We start from the raw sequence: 24,220 nt of genomic DNA on the forward strand, positions 1-24,220 counted from the left end.
GTTTGGCGTCGCGGTGGTTAGCGCTGTCATACCGGCTCGCAGTAGGCGAAATATTTCAGGTGACAGTCAAGTGCACGCTCGTGTGAGACGCTGCGTGAGGAAATACAAGAAAATGAGTTTGTGGGATCCAAAACTCTTGAATTTCTCATTCTTAAATCATTCCAGCTAAAATTTGCTCACAGTAATTTTTACGATGGAACTCTTAAAGATTTATATTGGGGGTAGGCCTAACGAGGCCTAGTGTTACAATCAAGGTTGTCGTCCATTTAATTATATAGTCTTTGTTGTTTAACTGGTGTATTTTGTTGTGGAAAGAAGGGCCATGTCGAGTTTGTCACCAGAGGAGCGTGTTCGAGAGCTAGAGCAAATGTTCTTAGGTGGGCCCATTGTTACAAATGGGAAAAGCTTTAGCATTGATGCTCTATTGGATGTGTTATTGGTGCTTTATGATGAATGCTGCAACTCTACATTGAGAAGAGAGAAAACCGTTATAAACTTCATAGAGTATGGTAAGCGTTATACTATTTTTCTATATAATAGTGTATTTATATAAAAATGAATTTATAGGAAAACCCGCATTGGATGAAGCTTTTTGTGTGCACGCGCGCCCAATGCTCACTGTAATTATAAAGTTTCCTTATTTAATTGAATTGCAGAAATTTTTAAGCGCCTACGCTGTATATTTTTAATTTTATAATATTTAGGATTAATATTTGTTTTATATACAAGATTTGTCAAAAATATGTGGCCATTGAAGAATTCACAAATTAATTCATTAGCATAAATCATCATTTGTTTTTAAATAAATAATTAAAAACCAAAGAAAATCAGTGCCGTATTAATATTACTGAGGTATGGATCCAAATTGAGATAGAGTAAACAACGCATTGCAGTGCTTGAAAATGAAGAGACTATAGGTGGTACATGGTGATGGTTTCAAGCGCCAAATTTTAACTAATACCAGTATGTATGGATTATTAAACACTAACGTATGAAATGCTCTGTATTTTTAATCATTTAGAGATATCAAGTTAATATATTTAAATGATAAAATTTAGATATTAGCAAAGTAATTCCCATTTTAAGTTTTACCTAACCCTAGCAGCGGCGGATCCAGTAGAGAGCGATCTTATCTACCCCCCCCCTCCCAAAGGGTCCGTAAATTGGGACAAATACTGTTTTATCATATTTCAATTATCCTCTCTCAAATACAGTATATCAGCATCATTATATTACTTCCCCTCTTAGAAAAACAGTCTGGATACCTTGTCAACAAGCCATTCTCGCAGGTAATTACTGTGACTCATATAGTGAGGGTAGAAAATTCCAAATTAGTAATTCTGTCTTACAAGGATAGAAGGAATGGCTGATCAGATAGTTTAGCTATGTAATGGTACATTTCTTTGACTCCAGATAATCTCAAGTTTTGTTATTAAATTATAAATTACATTGGTAATGGATATGCAGAGATGTCTGGCTTTTTATAATAGTATAATAATTCATAATAATATTAATACTTAATAAAGCAACTAATTCATAATAATATTAATATTTAATAAAGCAACTAATTCATAATATTAAAATTTAATAAAGCAACTAACTGCTAATGGTTGTAGGATAAAGGAGAAAATATTTCAGGTGCAATATAATTCAGTACCTATTCTCAGAAGTGTGTGTGAGGGGAAAAAGGATCCTCATTTGTAATTTGAAAAACAAGAGTCTGCTTAGCCTGCTTTATTTTCAGTTTTGTTATGAAGATCATTGATATTTTTAACATGTTATGAAGCCACTAGGCAAAAATGATTTTAGTTTCCTACTTGTCCAGTTTTGCCCTAAATACACTAAAATATAAGATTGGAGAGTTAAAATGGATATTTTGGTAAAGAAGTGTTCTGTAATTATGCTGATTAAATCAAGAGAAACTTTAAGAACACCAATATATGTTTAAATTTTAATAGAATATTCCATATACTTAACAGTAATTTAACCTTGGTTGCAACATTTCACCTTTTATCACACTAATTGTTGGATGTAGTAATCCTGTATATTGTACAAACGTATATGCACTACTTCCTGAAGGTGATAATGTTTTTGTGTGTGTTCTTTAATAAATTTTCTGTTTATATGCATGGATGGAATAAATAATATAATCTGTTTATATGCATGGATGGAAGAAGAAAACCTGGAAGACAAAGGCGGAGATGGATAGATGAAATTCATGAGTTTTTGAGTAGTAAATGGATGGCCAGTGCTCAAAACAGAAGGAACTGGAAAGTTGCTGGAGAGGCCTTCATCCTGCAGTGGATTGAAAATGGCTGATGATGATGCATGGATGGAGGAGTTAATTGTCAGATTTCTCATATGGGATGTTTAAATTGTAAGGCAATTCTTGCTCTGTGTTTTCTGATATATGCAGGCTACTGTTTATATTAATTAAACTGTATAACATAAGCTTTAATTCAATAATTTGCATGTGGCAGTTATACAATATATAAAGACTGCTTCCCTGCACAACACATTTGTAATGTATGTGTAATGCAGGGAAGCATCATTCAATGTGATGGAGAATTTTTTTGTGACTATATGTGTGAATTGCATTATTAATGAACACCGGCTATAATAGCAATTCATTATTATATTTTACTGGTAAGAACCTTTTGTCTACTACACAGTATTATTTCATTTATATACAGATTGAAGGTACCATGTTTTAGTATTCCATCAAGAAAAGAAAAGTTGAATTTATTATTAAAGAAAAGTTGAATTTATTCAGCAAAATTCATCATAAATATTAATAAATGAATCCTTTCCTTTATTTAATACCATGAACTGTGGTGTACTAGTGTATCAAATGGCTTATATATGCCTTTAATTGAATTTTATCAGAGAGTATTTCTACTTAGTGCATTGAGTCTCTTGCAGTTGTTTCTATTCTATAATCAATCAGTCAAGTTATGATTTCATTTATTATGCTGTACTCTTGTTTAAATTCAGTTTTTGTAACTTATTTAAGGCATTGAAACCTTCCCCCCCCCCACCATCTTTCCAAATGTATGTATATTGGATTATTAGTAACAATATATAATACAGTATTCACAATTTTCTAGTTTTCACATTTTTGCAATTTTTCACTGGAATAAAGTATACTAAATTTTCCTGTTTTGGAAATTTTTTTTTTTTTTCTGTTTTTATTAAAAGAGATATTTGATTCTTTGTTATTTAAATGAATGTTTAATTTTATTTTCCTCCAAACCTATATGAAGTGTGCAGAGTTAATTATGTTGAGCTTGAAAAAAAATTGTTTGTATTTTCATGAATAATAATCATGGGATTGTAGTTACCTAAAACTTGAGGATCCAGTGCTGTATAATTCAAGTATTTAATAGACAGCACGATCACCTTTGACAAAAAGCAACTCTCTCAATGAGCCATCATACTGTTTGTTTATAAGGCCTTCTGGTAAAAAAATCTCTTCTACAGATGCATAGAGAGTATTTCTACTTAGTGCATTGAGAGTTCTGGGTGGCAGTTAGCATGCCTCATTTCATCTAATTAAAGCAACCCAGAAATGCTCAATTCTCAGTTGAATTTTGGTCTGTAGGTCAGGTTAGCTGGCAACAGGAGATATGTTTGTTTTTTTTTTTTTTTTTTTTGAAAAAATAATTATGTTGCAAAACAGATTTTATAAGACATCATAAGACAAAATTTGAAAATTACAGAACAGAGCTTGCAGGTTCAATAGTAATTACATATAATTATGCAGCCCTTTAATATACCCTCATCAATATTGTGTATTAGGAATTTGCAACAAATAGTTCCTGTTTGTTGTTTCAACTTTTAATTCTACTCACCACAAAATTCACATTGATTATTGGTATGAATGATTAATATAATGTGCAATTATTCCACATCTGTAAACCACCATTTTTAACTTGGAAAAGCACCTGAAGAAGTAACCAAGATGTGAATTTCTCTCTGTCTCATCATATTACCCACATTGCAGACGATAGATATAGCATCACAGGATACTAAGAGAATAGCAAGAACAGATATTAATGTGGCACATAATTTCTGTCAGCGTATTTTTCTCTTTTAATGGTGAAATATTCTGGCAAGACAAGAACAGGGTATTTTAGTGAATTTTATTTAGTTTATAATGATTAGTAATAAAAGTGGCAGTTCATTTATTTGTTTGGGAAAATGTCACATGTGTTCCCTACTGAATGGAAAGGCTGGAGGTAATAAGTTTTTTTAGTGGGAAATTCCATTTTGACCTTAAGAAACAGGCAAATAACTTTAGAATGCAAAACTTATAGGTATAGCTGCACTGAAATTTCTCACAGTGCTAAGATTTTAGTTGTTTTGTTGCATAGAAAATGAACAAAGCTGCTAGAATTCCAGGATTTTCTTTCCATAGTGTTTACCTTTGATAAACTTGTTCCGATTGGCATTGATCAGTTGAACAAGTGGAAATGTCTGAAAGACACCAAGAGCAGCAAATCAGGATAGCTATCAGTGCAGTGTATGGAGCCGGGGAGAAGAAATTCCTCCAATTACATATATTTGATACTCTAATTATGCTGAGATTTAACTATCATTTTTGACCAGTCATATTTTGCTATGCATTGAGTCATTTTCATCTGTTCATATTAGCAGCCTATTAAACTAGGAAGTTAGCTAAGGTAGTAATAATGTACTGCTTGTGTGGAGATTATGCTTGATCCCATCATTATATAAAAAATAAACACGCTAATAAAAAAGTGTGATAAAATCATTAGCATTAGTTGAGGCATATGATGTAAGAAAGCAAGCTTATACAGCATCAGTCAAAAAAAAAAAAAAAACCCTTCCCATTTTGCCCATCTGGTCACTCCAAATGTTTGTCTAGTTCAGCCTTAAATTTATTTAAGCTATCAACTTCCACAACAATAAATGGAAGTCTGTTCCAGCAATCAACTACCTGCTGGCTAAAGCCAAACTTCAGCACATTTATTCTACAACTGTCTTTCCTTAATTCGAACCTATGCCCCCTCAGGAACTTAATCTGAGCCTGCTCAAACTATTCAAGGCCTTATACACCTCGATCAGATCTTCATCTGAGCCTGCTAAAACCATTCAAGGCCTTATACTCTTCGATCTGATCACCTCACAGGTGCCTAGTCTCCAAATGCTGCAACTTGCAGAACTTAAGCCTTTCTTTGTTGCCCAATCTTGTTGCCCTTCTCTGTACTCATTCTAGCAACTCTACATACTTCCTAAAATGAGGCCTCCAGACCTATATACAGTACTCAAGGTATGGTCTGACCATTGCCTTATACAAAGGGATAATCACCTCCTTGTCTCTGCTAGCAAAATTCCTATATATCACTGACAAAACTTCATGTCCTGCTCTGGCAGCCCATCTGCACTGCTCAGAAAACTTCATATCCGACTGCACAATTATCCCCAGGTCTTTTTCATTCTCCACCTCCCTGAATGTAGTACCACACATTTGGTATGTTTCTCTTGGGTTATTGCTACCCATATGGAGTACTTTGCATTTGTCAATATTAAACTTCAGTTGCCACTTCTCAGCCCATCTACATAACATTTCTAGATCCTATTGTAGTAGCATACTGTCTTTATTGTCATTAACAATCCTGCCAACCTTTGTATCATCTGCAAACTTGGACATTAAGCCTGATATACCTTCCTTGATATCAATGAAAAATACATAAACAACAATGGGCCCAGCACCGAACCCCTGGGGGACTCCCCTAATAACATTAGTCCACATAGAGCAGTGTCCATTTATTATCGCTCTCTGCCATCTCCCACTCAACTATCCCTTTATCCATTTGCAGTAACTTGCCCTTAATGCCATACTGCTCCAGTTTGTACAGCAGTCTTCTATATTCAACATTATCAAAAGCTTTCCCGAAATCCAAGTATATCATATCAAAATTATTTTTTGCCTCCAGTTCCTTTGTGACCACATCATAGTATCCAATACAATTGGTCAGACCAGAGTTACCCTTAACAAACCCATGCTGTGTCTGAGCTATTACTACTGTCTTGTCTAGGTGATCCTGTATCACCTCTTTAAGCAGTGAATCCATTATTTTCCCCACAACAGAAGTTAAACTAACAGGTCTATAATTGTTTGTGTCACCCTTTGAACCCCCTTTGTGAATTGGGGGATACATTTGCACATCTCCAGTCCATGGGGACCTCCCCTGACTCTAAAGATGCTCTCATAATTATGGCCAATGGTTTGCTTACTTCCCTTGCTGCTTTCTTTCATTATAACTGGATAGATTCCATCTGTTCCAAATGCCTTTTTTATATTTAAATTCAACAATTTCTCCTCCACTTTGCTCTCAGTTATTATAAAATTCTTATCTCCCTGTTAGAGTTTGATAAACTTCTGGCATTTCCCTCCGTGAATAACTCCCCATATGTGAATGTAGATGCAAAATACTTGAGCAGGATCATCAATAGTTGAACCATCTATGTTAAGTGGACCAATCTGATTTATCCCCTTTTAGAGTTTACATGAGTAAAGAACTCTTTGCTATTTTTCTTTTGTGTCCTTTGCTAAGGATTTCTCATAATCTGCCTTCACCTGCCTAACCTCCTTTGTGACTTGATTACAGACTAGTTTATATCTCAAAGGTCGTGGGTTCGATTCCCGCCTCGGGCTTGGATCAAAGTACTGCAAAAACCTTGGGAGGTGCAATATGGCCACAGAAGCCGATGCGCCAACAACTACCAAATCAAAAAAAAAAAAAAAAAAATAGTTTATATCTGCTGTAAGCTTCTGTGTCGCCTGATAATTTATATGCATCCCATGCATTTTCCTTTTCTGCCACCAGTATCATTAATTCATCCGACATCCATTTAGGCTTGAACCTTGAACAGTATTTCTTAGTTGGTATGAAAAGCTTAGTAGCCTTCAAGTCCCTGAAGTCTTCCCATTTAGAATTCACCATTGGTAACATCATCAGTTAATCCCACTGTATAGAATTTAAAAACTTTCTGAGACCACTGTAGTCACCTTTACAAAAACTCTTCCCTTTACCCTTGATGGTAGTTACATCTTTAAGTAAATCCCACATTAGTACACTGTGATCACTGTCACCTAGTGGTTCCTTTATCTGCAAATTCTTAATGCATGAAGCATGAATAATCACTGCTGATAATCAGATCAAGTGTATTACTCTCTTTGGTTTACCCCTCGAACATGTTGCTGCAGAAAACAATCGTCCAATAAATCCACAAATCTTTCTAGCTTGCGAGTGACCAACCCACAAGTTCCAGTCAATATCTGGAAAGTCAAAATCCTCCATTACAAGATATTCTGATTTACTGGCCCATTGTATATTTCTCTGCACAACTGTTCATTGTCCTCATCAGGGTCATTAGGCCTATAACATACTCCTGCTCTCATTTTCCCTTTCCCAGTGTTTGTCACACCAAACAGAATCAACATTGCACTGTCCACCCGTGTCTTACTGTTTTAATAATAATTAGAAAGAGCTAATGTATGTATTTAGTAGCAGTAATACTGGCAAATGATACAAAAAATCAAACTTATATAGCATAACAAAAAAAAAAAAAAAAAAAACCCCCACACACTTCACCAATCCATACCCTCCAAGAATTTGTCTAGTTCTTCCTAGAATTCATTCAAACCATCCACTTCAACAATAACAGATGAAAGCCTGTTACAACAGTCGCCTGTTGGCTGAAGACAAACCTCTTCACATCTATATTGAAACTACCCTTCCTCAATTTAAATTTATGCCTCCTTATGTATGCAGTCTCAGCAAGAGGAAGAATGTCATTCAAAGCCTTAATACCTCAATCAGATCTCTCTGCAAGTGCCTAGTCTCCAGATGCTGGAGAAATGTAATTTGGAGAAATGGAGCCTTTCTGGGTAAGAGTACTCTTCACCAATCTGGTTGCACTCCTGTTCCAGCAGATCTACTTCCTTCCTAAAGTGAGGCCTCAAAACTTGTATACAGTACTCAAAATGTGGCCTAACCATGGCATTGTAACAGCGGTTCATCACATTCAAATCCATGCTGGCAAAGTTGCTGCATATCATTGAGAAAACACCATAATTTCATATCTGACTGCACGATTACCCCTAAATCTTGTTCATTTTCCACTAGCCTGATGCTAGTACCACACAGTTGATAAGTCACTCTGGTATTACTGCTAGCCATGTGCATTATCTTTCATTTGTCAGTGCTAAATTTCAGTTACCATTTCTCAGCTCATTGACCTAAATTTTCAAGATCTTGTTGCAGTAGCATACTGTCATTGCTGTAGTTAGGCCCCTGCCAACCTTTGATACAAAGGTTGGCAGGATGGTTAACGACAGTAATGACATATATATCAGGCACATGCCTTTGTAAACTTAGACATTAAGCTTGATATACCTTCATCAGTATCATTAATAAATATTGAAAATAACAATGTGCCCAGCACCAAATCCTAGGGGCCTCCATGAATAACATTAGTCCATGAAGAGCAGTGCCCATATTGATAATCACTCTGTCTTCTTCCGTTTAACTATCCCTTTATCCATAGCAGTAACTTACCCTTAATGCCACTTTTCTCTAGTTAATACAGCAGTCTTTTATATGCTACAGTATCAAAAGCCTCCTTGAAATCCAAGTATATGATATTAAAAATTTTTTGCATTCAGTTCCTTGGTCACTGCATCATAGTAACCTATCAGATTGCTTAGACAAGACAAATCCATGCTGTGATTGAAGTATAATTGCATTCGTGTCCAGTGGTCCTGCATTACTTCTTTAACCAGTGACTCCATTATTTTCCCTGGGACAGATGTTAAGCTAACAGGTCTATAATTACTCATGTCACCTTTTGATCCCCATTTATGAATTGGGGATACATTTGCAAATCTCCAGTCCATAGGGACCTCCCCTGAATCCAAGGATGCTATAATTATGGTTTAGGGTTTGCTTCTCCTTTGCTGCCTCCCTTAATATAATTGTACAGATTTAATCCACCCTAGGTACCTTTTTTTTTATGTTTGGCTTCAACAATTTCTCTTCCACTTTCCTTTTAGTTATCACAAAGTAATTTAGCTCCGTGTTAGAGTTTAATAAGCTTCTGGGCTCCCCTTCCCTTAAAGGATTCCTCATATGTGAATGTAGATGGAAAATACTTATTTGTCAGTCACCTGAGGAGGGTCATCAGCATTTAACCATTTATAAACAGTTAATCTACTGTTAATATAAGCATAGAAGTCTTTGCTGCTTTTCTTTGCATTCTTTTCCAGAGACTTCTCATAATCTGGATTAGCTTGCCTAATCTCCTTTTTGACTTGATTAAAGACTAATTTATATATACCATAGGCTTTTGTATCACTTGATAATTTATATGCATCCTGTGCACTCTTTTCCTCTGCCGCATCTCAACAGTTTAACTGACACACATTTAGGTCTAAGCTTGAACAGTATTACTTCATTGGTATAAAAAAAAAGCAAGTAGCTTCTACATTTACTTCCCTGGATGTTTCCCATTTAGAATTTGCTGTTGGTAACATCATCAGTTGGTTCCACTGCATAGAATTTAAAAACTGTGGTCACTCTTATGAAAGCAAAAGCCTTTCCCTTTACCATTGACAATACATTTTGTCTTTAATCAAATTCACCAGGTTGAACAGAAAAGAAACTAGAGACCAACAGAAAACAAAACACAAAGACAAGGAGCCACAAGACTGGGAAAGTAGGCTACAGCAGAAGATAGAAGAGCTATGAGTGGATAGGCCAGCTGACCCAGAACAGACATAAGAAGCTGATCAGAAAAGTGAAGACTGTCCTCAAGAAAGACAATATCCACAGTAAACATGAGATCTGTAATCAGAGGATCAAAGGATACCTTGACATCTTCAAGCAGAAACTCCTGGAACTGAGCAAGAGACTTTTCTGATACAGGGAGAATGCCCAGAGGAAACCAGACAACTGGATATATAATGAAAACCAGACAGCTTTCTACAGAAAAATCAGACAGGAGAAGGAAGGCAATGGAGGCCTTGACCAGAAGGTGTTCAAGGAGTTCTGGGACATTCTCTAAAGCAGAGAAGTTAGCCTTAATGGCTGTTCCCCCTGGATAGCATTAGCATTAGTAGAGGCATATGATGCAAGAAAGCAAGCTTATATATAGCATCGGCCAAAAAAAAAAAAAAAAAACCCCTTCCCATTTCACCCATTGATTCACTCCAAATGTTTGTCTCGTTCTGCCTTGAATTTATTTAGCTGTCAACTTCTACAACGGCAGATGGAAGTTTGTTCCAGCAATCAACCACCCACTGGCTTAAGGCAAATTTCCGCACATCTATTCTACAACTGTCTTTCCTCAGTTTGGATTTATGTCCCCTCAGGTGCCCAATCTCGGCAAGAGGAAGAATCCCATCAACGTTGAGCTTGCTCAAACCATTCAAGCCCTTATACACCTCAATCAGATAGACCTAGATGAGAGAAATCCAAGGATATACAAGAGATGACAGAATAGGAAATTCAAGGATAAGAAATACAACAGTCAATCAAGAAGTCTCACAACTTTCGAACACCAGAGGTGGATAACATCCACAACTACTGGTACAAGAGGTTCATGTGCCTGTGCATGCAGGCACATAACAGAGTAGTTCATCCATATAAGGCAACCTGACAATCCCACATTCTCTGACTCAAGGAATCACTTATCTGAAGGCTAATTACAAAGACACCACAACCCTGGTGAAGTACAGACCGAGTATCTGTCTCCCAATAATCTATAAGATCCTGACAAGCTGCATGATAAAGATGATACAGGCCACTTGGAGAGCCAAGGACATCATGGCTGAGAAGCAGAAGGGAGGTAAGCAGATTTTTAAAGAATGCAAGGATCAGTTGATTACTGACAGAGCCGTTATGGAGCAAGCCTACAAGAAGCACTGCAACTTGTACATGGACTGCATCGACCACCGTAAGACCTCCAACTCTGTGCCCCATAGCTGGCTGATAGAGGCACTGAAGATCTACAAAGTCAACCCAGCACTGATGCGTGTCCTAGAAGAAACCATGGTGAAAATGAGGACCACCATCAAGGTTGAGAACATCACAACCACACCAATTGCCATCAGAAGAGGAATCTTCCAGGAAGATGCCTGATCCTACTGTGATTCTGTATAGCACTCAATTCATTGTATGTCATGCTTAACAACAGCAAGTGTGGATATGCCCTAAAAGGGAGGAAGAACCCATACACCCTCTCTCATCTGATATACATGGATGACATCAAACTCTGTGTGACAACTAAGAATCAAAACTCCAACAGCTGCTCTGGAGCACTGAAGAGTTCAACACCGACACCAGGATGCGGTTTTGTCTAGAATATGCAAGATCCATGAATTGAACCACTGAAATCCATTCAGTTGAAGCTACTAGCTGAAGAACGGTGAAGAGATTTGAAGCCATGACAGAGGCAGAAACCTACAAATATATGGTGATGATGGCCATTATTCTTGGAACACAATGAGAATAATGGCCGATGGACTGGGAAATACCATCAGAGACTGAGGAGTCTGCTAAAATCAAATGAAATTTTATTTTATCAGACTAAAATTGAATGTCAGGAACATGGTCAGAGCAATAAATACTGAGGCATGCACAGTACTAACATACACCTATGGGATCATATATTGGACCAGTGCCAAGCTGGAGGAGATTATGAGATTGACCAGGATAACAATGACCAAGAGCCAGCAACACCACCAAAGTTGATCATCAAGAGACTGACCACAGCCTTGAAAGAAGAAGAGAGGAGTTTGACAGTCCTCATTGAACAACAGAAGTTAGAAGGTGATTAAGAACCTGAGGGATTATTTCCAGGGATAACATAGTGGCAATCTACCAAGCCATAAGGGAGATAGACAAATAGCATGCACCACTGAACTTGAACAATGAGATACCCATGGACACACACAGAAGAAACAAATGCAGAAAGATGGGCAAAGAAGGCATTTCACGGACAACACTACAATGACTTCCATCAAGACTACATAGAAAAGATGGCTTCCAACACATGCCAAAAGAATGGAAGGCTCTTCCCCAAGACCAAAGGATTCATGCTCACAATTCAAGATCAGGTAATCAATACTAGGAACTACATGAAATACATTACCAAGGATCTTGGAGTGACATAGGTCAAGTCAAATGATGCCACTTTGCACCAGAAACCATCCTTCACATCTCAGGGTGATCATCCAGACTACACTCATAGACATGCCCAGGTTGCTGGGATAATATATCCGAAGCTAGCATTATTACCAGTTGATCAAAGAAACTGTACCATATTACAAGTACAATCTCCAGACCGTAATATAGACCTAAACTATACTGGGACCATGATACTAAACTGGGACCATACTGGTCCTCTACTGGTCCTAAGCTCCTAAACTATACTGTGACCATGCCATAACCTTCCTCAACAAGAAGGAAATCGCTAACTACTTACCTGACTCATAGTGGTTCCTAAAACCAGCAACCTGCAGAAAACATGCGAGGAAAAGATCAGGAAGTACACAGACCTAAGGCAGGAAGTTAAAGAAATGTGGCAAATTGAACACATAATAACCATCCCACTCACCATGTCAACCACCAGAATGGTGCCAAAGAGCCTCTAGGAACCTGGCAGCAATTGGCCTCACAGAGAACAGTTACATGGAACTCCAGAAAGCCACGATCCTGAACACCTGTAGGATGATCAGGGAGTTCCTTGACCAATAGTAATAATAATAACTGGACACAACCAACCACCCCATGCACTTTGTACCAGTACCCATCATGGGGTATAAAAAATTCCATATTGAGAAAAAGTCATATTAATAATAATAACAAGGAGACCTCAATGATGGGACCCTACTCATTCAGACAGTAGAAACAAAGAAAGATCACAAAGAATGCACTCTGTGGCAGAGATTACAATGATATTTCCATCATGATTACAGAGATAATAAGGTTCAAATGTATGGTTCACCAGTGAGATGCTCTTCCTTTAGACTGAAGCATTCATGCTTGCCATTCAAAACCAGATAATCAATACAGGAAACTACAGAAAATACATCACCCAAGTCTTCTGAGTGACAGATGACCTATGTCATTGATGCAACCTTGCTCCAGAAACAATCTAGCACATCATCATTGGATGCAGGGTTATCACCCAGATGGAGTACACTCACAGATTGCTAGTGAACAAATACCAGTTTATTAAAGAAATTGTACCATATTACAAGTATGAACCTCAGGCTGTACTAGAGACACCACCTTCAAGCTTTACTGGAACTGCAGCATAGGAACGGATACATGACCTATACATAATGAGCGGATACATACATAATGAGCCTATACAGCAGGCCGGATATAACTCTCATGACAAGAAGGAAAAGACAAACTACCCAATTGACACAGTGGTGCCCAACACCAGCAACCTATGAGGAAAAGATCTGGAAGTACAAAGACCTTAGGTGGGAAGTCCAAGAGATGTGGCATATGGAACAAGTAACAACCATCTTGATTACTGTGTCAACCATCAACATGGTGCTAAAGAGCCTACCTAAGAACCTAGCAGCAGCAGACCTCCCAGATAAAACCTATAAGGAACTTCATAAAACTATGATCCTGAACACCTATACGATGGTTAAAGGTTCCTCTAATAATAATAAGTATTATTATTCTCCTACCTGGGTCCGGTGTCATGGACATGGGTTTGAATTCCACCACAGAAACAAAAAAAATATGTAATAATTATGGAAGTCAAAAAAAAATCACAAAAATTTCTTCATTGGACCTACCTCCTGCCAGGGTCGAAGTGACAGATGAGGCAGAGAGTGGGGCCATCTGGTTTCACTCTGATAACTACTACCCACTATTGGATGTCAAAGCTAAACAGGTCTACTTCCATAGCTGGATGATGGTGAGAAGTAGAAATATTGAATATAGTGCATAGAGTGTGGTGCAGGATAAGTTTTTCGTGTTTAGGCCTTAGGGGCTGATTTAAATTCCATCCAGCCCAACCAACTGGAAGTGCTTCCTGTGCAACTGTGCTAGTGACCACCCAGGAGGGAAGAAGCCAATGCATGAAGTGAAATATTGAAATGAATATGTTCATTGTGCGAGCATACTATGAAATAACAAAGCTAGAGACAGACGGGAAAATGTAGAGAATGAAGCTATACACCAAGTGGTTGTAATGATTCCTGACTGTTCAGGTCACTGAACAGCGAATTGCAGACCAGAGATGGACCAATATCAAGAAGAAGCTGATAGCTACTACAATTTTGGAAAAAATTAAGCAGAAAGTGAACTACCAATTACAAAGAACAACGAATATGGACACAACAGAACCAGAACTGCAGGAGGAACAGCAAGTACAAGAACTATAAACCAGAGCAGTTGAAGTGGAAATAGATGAGATTGCAATATCCAGAATATAAGAAGAGTGGAAGAAAGCCCTAGAAGAATTTGAGGAAATGGACCCTACAAAGACCCACACCATACCAATGCAGACATCCAACAGAATCCTGTGGCAAGTCACAGACAACCTCAATAAATGAATAATACCAGATTATCTCAACAACAACAAAGCAACACTAGACACTATTTGCCCAGCCATTTACTGTGCCACGGTAGCAGCCACCAGGATAAACAGAGGGAAACCAGAGACCAACATAGCACATAATGCAAAGACAACAGACCGCCAGCATGGGAAAGGAGGCTGCAGAACAAGATAGAAGACGTAAGAGTGAAGATGGGCCAACTGACCCAGTAGTAATATAGTAACAGAAGTAAGAAGCTGATCAGAAAAGTGAAGGGCATCCTCAAGGAAGACAACATCCACAGCAAACATTAGACCTATAATCAGAGAATTGAAGAATACCTTGACACCCTCAAGCAGAAACTTCTGGCACTTGGCAAGAGACTTCGCTGTTACAGGGAGAGTGCCCAGAGAGAAACAGATGATGGGATATTTGATGTAAACCAGAGCCAACTACAGGAAAATCTGAAAGAGAAGAGAAAGGCAATGGACCCCCAACCAGAAAGTACTCAAGTTCTGGGGGGAACCTGTGGAGCAGCGAAGTTAGCCATAATGGCCATGTCTCCTGGATAGATCTAGAAAGGAAGAAAAACCATGAATGTACAAGAGATGATAGATTGGGAGATTTGGGAGGAAGATGTACAATAGTTGATCAGTAAGTTTCACAACTGGCGAACACCAGGAATAGATAACATCCACAACTACTGGTGCAAGAAGTTCAGCTGCACACAGTAGAGCAGTTCACTCAGATAACACACCCTGACACAGTTCCAGAATCTCTGACTCAAGGAATCACCTACCTGAAGGCAAAGACACCACAAACCCAGCAGTGTACAGACCAATCACCTGTCTCCCAACAGTGTAAAAGTTCTGACCAAATACATAACTAAGAAGATATCAGACCACTTGGAGAGCCAGAACAACATGGGCAAGCAGCAGAGGGGATGTAAGCAGACGATGCAAGGAGCAATTGACCTTTGATGCTGCAGTTATGGAATAAGCCTACAAGATGCACCATAACCCTTACTCAGTCTACATCAACTACCAATGTCTTAGACTCCATCCCCCATAGTTTGCTGATAGAGACACTGAAGATTTGCAAAGACAATCCAACACTGACACACTTCCTAGAAGCAACCATGTCATAATGGAAGACCACTATCAAGGTTAAGAACATCATTATTTGTTTTTTTTTTTAGGAGCATTAGCAACTAAGGCCATATTGCTCCGGAAATATGCGGTGGTCGTTCCCTGACCTTTCCACATCCTCCGTATTTGGTGGTGACTGGCTCGAATCCCGGTCTAATCAAGAAGCATGTGCCTACGCACTGCTGCTCCTTCCCACCTGGCTATGGAGGTGCCCGTTAAGAACGTCACTTCCAGACCCATCAGAAGAGGAATCTTCCAGGGTGATATTAATCTGATAATGAATCGCCTCACCATTATTCTGATAATAAATCACCATCTGGCTAGAGGAAAATTTCTGCACATCTATTTCTCAATCATCTGTTTTAAATTTAAATTTATGGTTCCTTGTGCTCCTTTCTCACCTGAGAAAGAGTAAAGATGCTATGAGCATTTAGTTTACTCAACATTGTTAAAGTCTTAAGTACCTCAACTAGGTCTCCATGCTGATGTATGGTTCTAAATAATGTATATTTCCAAATATTGTAATTTGCAGAACTCAAATTAGTTAGTTTTTCTATATATGAATATTCTGTATCTCCAATTACTGCTCACCTTTGCATGCGTGTACACACACACACACACACACACACACACACACACACACACACACACACACACACACACACACACACACACACACACACACACACACACACACACACACACACACACACACACAATGAATTTTGAATTATTTTGTTGTACTGAAATTTCATTCTAATGAATACTGCTGAAAATTATTTCAAAAGAATTATTTGTGTAACAAATTCAGCCTCATCGCTAATCTGGTTGCCCTTTTTTTGAACCCTCTCTATAAGGTTAATTTTTAAGGATTCGTTATACTCAGTAGTCATTCCCTTGGACTGGAGAAGCACCACGTATTGGCAGTTCATAAAGGTAATTCAAAGACTGAAGTGGAAAAATACAGACCAGTCTCTGACTTCAGTGGTTGGGAAAATTGTGGAAGCAGTGATTAAGAATGCAGTACAGGGTCATCTAGATGAGGATAGTTTATCTCAAGGGATCATACTCATAGGATGGTTTTAGAAGGGGCAAAATCTTGTTTAACTTACCTCATAAACTGTTATGACAAGTATCACTCGTGAATTTGATGCAGGCAGAGATGTGGCAATACTTGTGGTTGTCGGTGTTCAGAAAAAAATACCCCAACAAAAAAAAAAAATGGTTGAGGATTTTTGGTGAATCAGATGCAATCCTGCAAGGGTGAAAAGACCTTTGACATAATTAGTGTAGCATTACTGGCAACAAGCTGGTTCATTTTATTAGTGGGTTTTAGAGAATATATATCTTTAAAATCACTTTTACACTTTTTTGAAATAGTTATGGTTAATATCATAAAATTTCAATAAGCAGTCCCTACAATACTTGCCAGTGATAATGATGGCAGCACCACAAAAAAACAAAAAATATGTATGTAAAATAAGATTTGAGCAAGGCTATGGTGGAAAACTAATATGAGAGCTGTTCAATAAAGAATGATCATAATTTTTCATGATCTGTCTTACTGCTTGCTATTTCTAACTGAGCTGCAGAAATTTAAATTTTTGAAGATGGACATGATTCAATAACAAAAATCGGCACGCCTGGAACTCCAACCACTGCTGTCGCCATACAAATCATAAACACTGCTTCTGTAATCATGAGAGAATATTATTGTATAACAGTAAGGCAACTGGCAAAGCTGTTGAGAATATAAATAGGAAGCATACACTATTCTCCATGACCATTTGCATATGACACGTGTTTGTGCATGCTGGGTTCCAAGACTACTCACACATGAGTAACAGTGAGTTTGCTTGGCCGTTCGTCAGGAGCTACAACAGATGGTTATGGAAGATGGTGAGGTTCTGCACAAGGTGATAATGGCAGATGAGACATGCTTTCAAAATTTAAATCCAGAAAGTAAGCAACAAAGCTCTGTTTGGAAGTCTTCATCATTGCCAACACCAAAAAAGCAAAAGTTGTAGCCTCTGCAGGAGGGGTGGTTGTCATCGTCTTTTGACATTCAAGAAATGGTTTACTATTTCTTGAATGTCAGAAAAATGTTGCGCCACTTTTCATGACTGTTGTGGGACCTTACTATAGAACTGTACTGCACATTTTGCGGGATCGCATTCGTTGCACATAACCACAACTGCATGCAAATGGATGGATGCTGCATCATGACAGTGTGAGACCTTACATTGCTCATACTATCTTGGAGTAGGCAGCCAGCATTAATGCCAGTTATGGTCCTCATCCATCCTACAGCCCTGACCTTGGATCCTGCTATTTACGAAGTTAAAGAAGGAGCTGTGAGGAAAACGTTTCCAGTTGTCAGAAGAAATTTATTATTATTATTATTAAAAAAAAATTTTCTCCTTTTATGGGATTTTTTCTGTGCTGTGAGTACTGGTACGAAGTGCATGATGAGGTGTTTGGTTGTGTCTAGCTACTATTGTTACTGTTGCCAAGGAACTCTCTTACTAACCTACAGATGTTCAGGATCACGGCTTTCTGGAATTCTGTGTAATTGTTTTCTGTGAGATCAATTGCTGCTAGGCTCTTTGGCACCATTCTGGTGGTTGACATGGTTAGTGGGATGGTTATTATGTGTTCCATTTGCCACATTTCTTTAACTTTCTGCCTTAGGTCTGTGTACTTCCTGACCTTTTCTTTGCATGATTTCTGGGGGTTGCTGGTGTTGAGCACTTCTATGTCAATTAGGTAGGTAGCCATTTCCTTCTTGTCAGTGTGGGTTATGTCTGGTCTGTTGTGCGGGATCGTCTTGTCCATTATTTTGGCACGGTATCAGTATAGTCTGTGGGTAGAGGCCTCTGTTATGGCCTGCGGCTGATGCTTATAATACAGTAAACTTTCTTTGATCAGCTGTTATTTTTGTGCTAGCTTCTGATGTATTATCCTGGCTGTGTCTGTGCATGTACTCCATCTGGGTGATTACACTGCATTCTGTGATGATGTGCTGGATTGTTTCTGGGGCCAAGTGGCATCTGTTACACCAGGGTCCTTTGCAATGTATTTCCTGTAGTTCTTGCTATTGATTGTTTGTTTGTTTGTTATTTGGTTTTTAGGAGCATTAGCAACTAAGGCCATATTGCTTCGGGGATATGTGGTGGTCATTCCCTGACCTTTCCGCATCCTCTGTATTTGGTGGGCACGTGCTCGAACGCCGGTCTAATCAAGAAGCGTGTGCTACACACTGCTGCTCCTACCCACCTGGCTACGGAGGTGCCCTTGGTATTGATTGAATGGCGAGTGTGAATCCTTTGGTCTCAGGGAAGAGCCTTCCGTTCATTAGCCAAGCTTTGAAAATGTTTGCCCTGGAATGTCTTCTTTACCCATCTTGCTAGCTTTGGTTCTTCTGCCTTCGTTAGTGTGGGGTCCCCTTGTTGAGGTTGAGTGTTGTGTGCTGTTTGTCTATCTTTCTTATGGCTTGGTAGGTTGGTGCTGTAATTTCCTATTGCCTTCTCTACTTCATTGTGGAGGCGCCTCCATAGCCAGGTGGGCAGGAGCGGCAGTGCGTAGCACACGCTTCTTGATTAGACCAGGGTTCGAGCCCGTGACCACCAAATACGGAGGATGCGGAAAGGTCAGGGAATGACCACCGCATATCCCCTGAGCAATATGGCCTTAGTTGCTAATGCTCCTAAAAACCAAATAACAACAACAACTTCATTGTGGTTAGTCAGTCCCCATTCCTCTTCTATGTGGGCTATGATTAGTCTATATGGTAGATTTTGGGTGGCAAATCCTTGTTGAATCATATTCTCCTTCAGCTAGACAAAGAAGTAAGCTTATAAAGCATCAGCCAAAAAAAAAAAAAAAATATTCCCACATCACTTGTCCACCCCTTCCAATAATTTGTTCAGTTCTTCCTTTTATTTATTCAAACTGTCCACCTCCACAACACCAGATGAAAGTTTATTCCAACAGTCAGCCATTCACTGGCTGAAGGCAGACCTCCTCACATTTATCCTGCAACCATCCTTCCTCAGTTTGAATTTATGCACCCTCATTGTGTAGTCTGAGCAGGGGGAAGAATACCATCATCATTGCTTGCTCAATCCATGCAAAGCCTTAAAAACCTCATTCAGATCACTTTGCAGGTACCTAGTCTCAAGATGCTGCAATTTGCAGAATTGAAGCCTATCTTGGTAACACCATTCTTTCATTCCCTTCATAAATGGGTGCAGAGAATGGGTGCCATTCTCTGCACCCATTCCAGCAGATCTACATCCTTCCTAAAATGATTCCCCAATGTCTTTATGCAGTATTCAAGGTGTAGCCTAACCATAGTCTTATACAGTGGGATAATCACTTCCTTGTCCCTTGTAGCAAAATTCCTGTATATCACAGATAAAACTCCATGAACTATCCTGGCACCTTGTCTGCATTGCTTAAAGAACTTTATATCTGACTGCACAATTACCCCAGGTCCTTTTCATTTTCCACTACCCTGAGTGTAGTACCACATAGATGGTATGCTAATCTGGAATTACTGCTACCCACATGCAGTACCTTACATTTATCAGTGTTAAACATCAGCAGCCATTCTCAGCTCATTGGCCTAATTTGTTTAGATCTTGTTGCAGCATTCTGCCAACCTTAGTATCATCTGCAAAGTTAGACATTAAGCTTGACATACCTTCATCAGTATCATTAATAAATACAGAAAACAACAGTGGGCCTAACACTTAACCCTGGGGAGACTTCACTAATAACATTAGTCCACGATGAGCAATGTCCATTAATAACCACTCTGTGTTCTTCCACTCAACCATCCCTTTATCCAGTGTCTCCATAGCCAGGTGGTCAGGAGCAGCAGTGCGTAGCACACGGTCTTGATTAGATCGGAGTTTGAGCCCATGACCACCAATTACGGAGGATGCGGAAAGGTCAGGGAATGACCACCACATATCCTCGGAGCAATATGGCCTTAGTTGCTAATGCTCCTAAAACACCAAACAACAACAACATCCCTTTATCCTGAGCAGTAACTTGACTTTAATGCCAAGCTGCTCCAATTTGTACAGCAGTATTTTATACAAGAGTATCAGAAGCTTTCTTGAAATCCAATAATATGATATCAAAATTATTTTTTTGCATCCCGTTCCTTTGTTACTGCATTATAATATCCGATCAGATTGTCAGACAAGATCAATCCCTAACAGATTCATGCTGTGACTGCCATATAATTGCTTTGTAATGACATTGGAGGCAATTCTCAAATGCTTATCATAAAATGGCTTCCACCATGTTTTTGAAGCATGGCAGAAATATTACAGTAAGCACATTTCATCAAATGGGGACATGGGGACTACTTTGAAAAGGACCATCAAAATATGGATGATTAATAAAAGTATGTCGGGGAAAAAAAAATAATGATCATTCTTTATTGAACAGCTCTCATGCACATTAGGAACTTGGAGGACATCTTTAATTAATGTGTGAAGTGTTTTTAATCATTGTTAATGAAGTGGCAAGAGCTATCTAACCTGTAGGAGACTCCTCCACTCATCATTTCCTAAAAAAGGAAAGAGCATGATGTACAAGTTCTGTTTAGGTAATATTTCTTACTTAGTATTGCTAATTATAAAAAGTGTGACTTGCATCTGCATTGGGCAGGAGAATAACAACATAAAGTACTCACATAAACATAATATTCGGGGCAAAAAGTTAAATTTTATAGATACCAGAGGCTGTTCTATAATAGGGCCTACTGCTGAACTCTGAGGGACTTTTAGTATTTTACACATTTTCTTCTCTTGTCCTAATTTTTATTTTATTCTCTGCAACTATTGTTTATTGAATGAATGAAAGCTGCTGTGGGATGCGTGAAATCTGTTAAACTTAGAGACAATACTGTTATTCACAGTTCTGCTTAAGTTGCTAATATCTCTTTATATTGTATAGCATCACTTAAACAGGTGAATTCACTATACATTTAAAAATCTAAGACACCACCACCAGGATGTCCAATCGTATTGTACTGTAAAAGACAAAATCAGCACAGTTTTATAGGTTAAAGGTACATGTAATGGTTGCTGTTTGAAGGAAAGTTTTAGTTACATACATTGCTTGGCTCTTCTCTTTAACAAAATACATTCACAGTTCAAAATATGTCTGCTGAAAAGACCACCTGCCAGTTTATGAGAAGCCAGAAGCCTTGAAACAGCTGTTGTGGCAGTTTCAAAGTGTCACATTGCCTTCAGTGATTGAATATTGTTTCCCATGATCAAAAATCAAATGCTTTCAAGCATAAATTGTTTCATTTCATTTTTATTTATTTTTTAAATTTTTAGATTATTTTCTAGATTTTGAAGTATAGAACCTCTAATAATGAAAGCATTATCCTGTGCTTAGGTGGGTGAAACTATCCTGTGATAGTTTGACCTACCTAAGCGTAGCATTTTATTAAATTAAATTTTATGGTCATCTGCATTTTTGCTAAGATGTTTATAAAATGCAGCACATTAATTTTTAAAGGATTATATAGTATAATATAAATATATATATCTATCTGTTTGGCAGTTAGAAGGTATAGAATAAATATGAGGAACCCAGAAACAGGGCGCCTCCGTAGCCAGGTGGGCAGGAGCAGCAGTGCATAGCACACGCTTCTTGATTAGACCGGGGTTCGAGCCCGTGACCACCAAATACGGAGAATGCGGAAAGGTCAGGTAATGACCACCGCATATCCCCGGAGCAATATGGCTTTAGTTGCTAATGCTCCTAAAAACCAAAATAACAATAACAAAACAAACAAACCCAGAAACAGAATTCTTTCATTAGGTTCATTATTTTTGCCTTATTTTTCTCAATTCACATTAATTTTTATTCTTTTTAATAATGTGGTTAGTCATAGCATGTGGAATTGAACAGTTGTTGAGCTTGTGTTGGCTGATCAGAATTCATAACTTTGAACAGTATTTTGTATATCAAACGAAACCATATTGGCATTTTTTTAGGCACGTTTGCATATATTATTATTAGCCATATGGTACAAGGAAGCCTGAGGCTTATGCTGCACTAGCCAAAAGAAAATTTCTGAGTTACCCTGAGAGAGAAAGAAAAGCAGAAGGGAATCACCAAGAAAGAGAAGAATGATGATATCCAGTTCAGGAGTGTGCCAAGCCCATACTCAACAGATGTGAGCCCCTGGGGTTAAACACACACACACACACACTGAAAGGACAGAATTCATGGGATATCTGGTTCCTGGGCAACAAGACACTGTCACTCCTCTCGCTAGTGGACGAACCCACTACTTGGCAGGTATGTAGGCACACTGCATCACTGCATTCATGTAGATGGTAATTCGATGTCAGTATGGATAAACGTCTTGCGTTAACTGACTTTGAAAGAGGGTTGATAGTGGATGCTCAACACATGGTTCACTCTGTCGCGGTGGTAGTATAGAAATTGCACTATTCCCATTCTACAGTATCAAGAGTATATCGGGAATACACCATTTCTCGAATAACATCTCATCGTGGACAGCGCTGTGGGTGGAGAAATGTGGTGGATGAATGTGGCCATCTACATCTGTTTCAGCCAACTGGAGAGTGACAGTGGTACAAATCACCACCAACTTCAACGAGGGTGGTGCCAGAAATATCTCCACCACGCAGGCGGTTATTAGCTGCAATAGGTTATGGCAGCCGCCAACCCATCAGAGTCCCATTGCTAACACCACAGCACAAGACTGTACGCCCCAACTGCAAAACGGCGAAAGAACATCACCACTGGACCTTGAATGATTGGAGACTGGTCTCTTGTTCCGATGAGTCCCATTTCCAGTTATTTCGATCAGACGGGAGGGTGCTTATATGCTGTAAACTGCACGAAGCTATGCACACATTATGTCAACAAGGAACTGTTCAGGCAGGTGGATGGTCGGTAATGGTCTGGGGCATGTTCAACTGGCACATGTTTGGACCTCTGGTACGTCTAGACGCATCTCTGAACAGTCTAGGTTATGCATCCATCCTTGCAGACCAACTGCATTCCTTCATAGTCATCGTACATCCACAGGGCAATGGACTCTTCCAGCAAGACAGTGCGCCTCCCCACAGAGCTGTGGTAACTAGAACATAGTTCGGAGAGCATTCTGCAGATTTTACCACCATGGAATGGCCTCCCTGTTCACCAGACACGAACCCTGTGGAGCATCTTTGGGATGCTGTGGAAAGGTCCGTTCGAACTTTGGATCCTCCACCCAGGAATGCAATGGAATTATGGACAGAGGTACAGCAAGCATGGATAGAAATACTTGTGAAACGCATTCGTGAACTAGTAGACTCAGTGCATTGCTGTGTGACTGCCCTTATCTGGACGAAAGGTGGGCCTACCCGTTACTAGGTAGGTATCCCATGATTTCTGTCTACTAAGTGTGTGTGTATTATCTTCACCATGTCTG

General features: G+C 38.8%; 1 protein-coding gene across 1 annotated transcript in view; it reads left to right on the top strand.

The window, feature by feature from the left end:
- Window positions 1-224: 224 nt before the first annotated feature.
- LOC150088463 (serine/threonine-protein kinase Genghis Khan-like) overlaps window positions 225-24,220 on the top strand; it is a 905,682-nt gene continuing 881,686 nt past the window's right edge. Inside the window, exon 1 of the mRNA XM_090370169.1 lies at window positions 225-509. Coding sequence (XP_090226295.1) covers window positions 323-509 — 187 coding nt within the window. The 5' untranslated portion in view covers window positions 225-322. The remainder of the gene's footprint in view (window positions 510-24,220) is intronic.

The sequence above is a fragment of the Mastigoproctus giganteus genome, chromosome 3 (assembly GCF_048544385.1).
Source record: "Mastigoproctus giganteus isolate SK-2022 chromosome 3, ASM4854438v1, whole genome shotgun sequence".
Classification (NCBI taxonomy): domain Eukaryota; kingdom Metazoa; phylum Arthropoda; class Arachnida; order Uropygi; family Thelyphonidae; genus Mastigoproctus; species Mastigoproctus giganteus.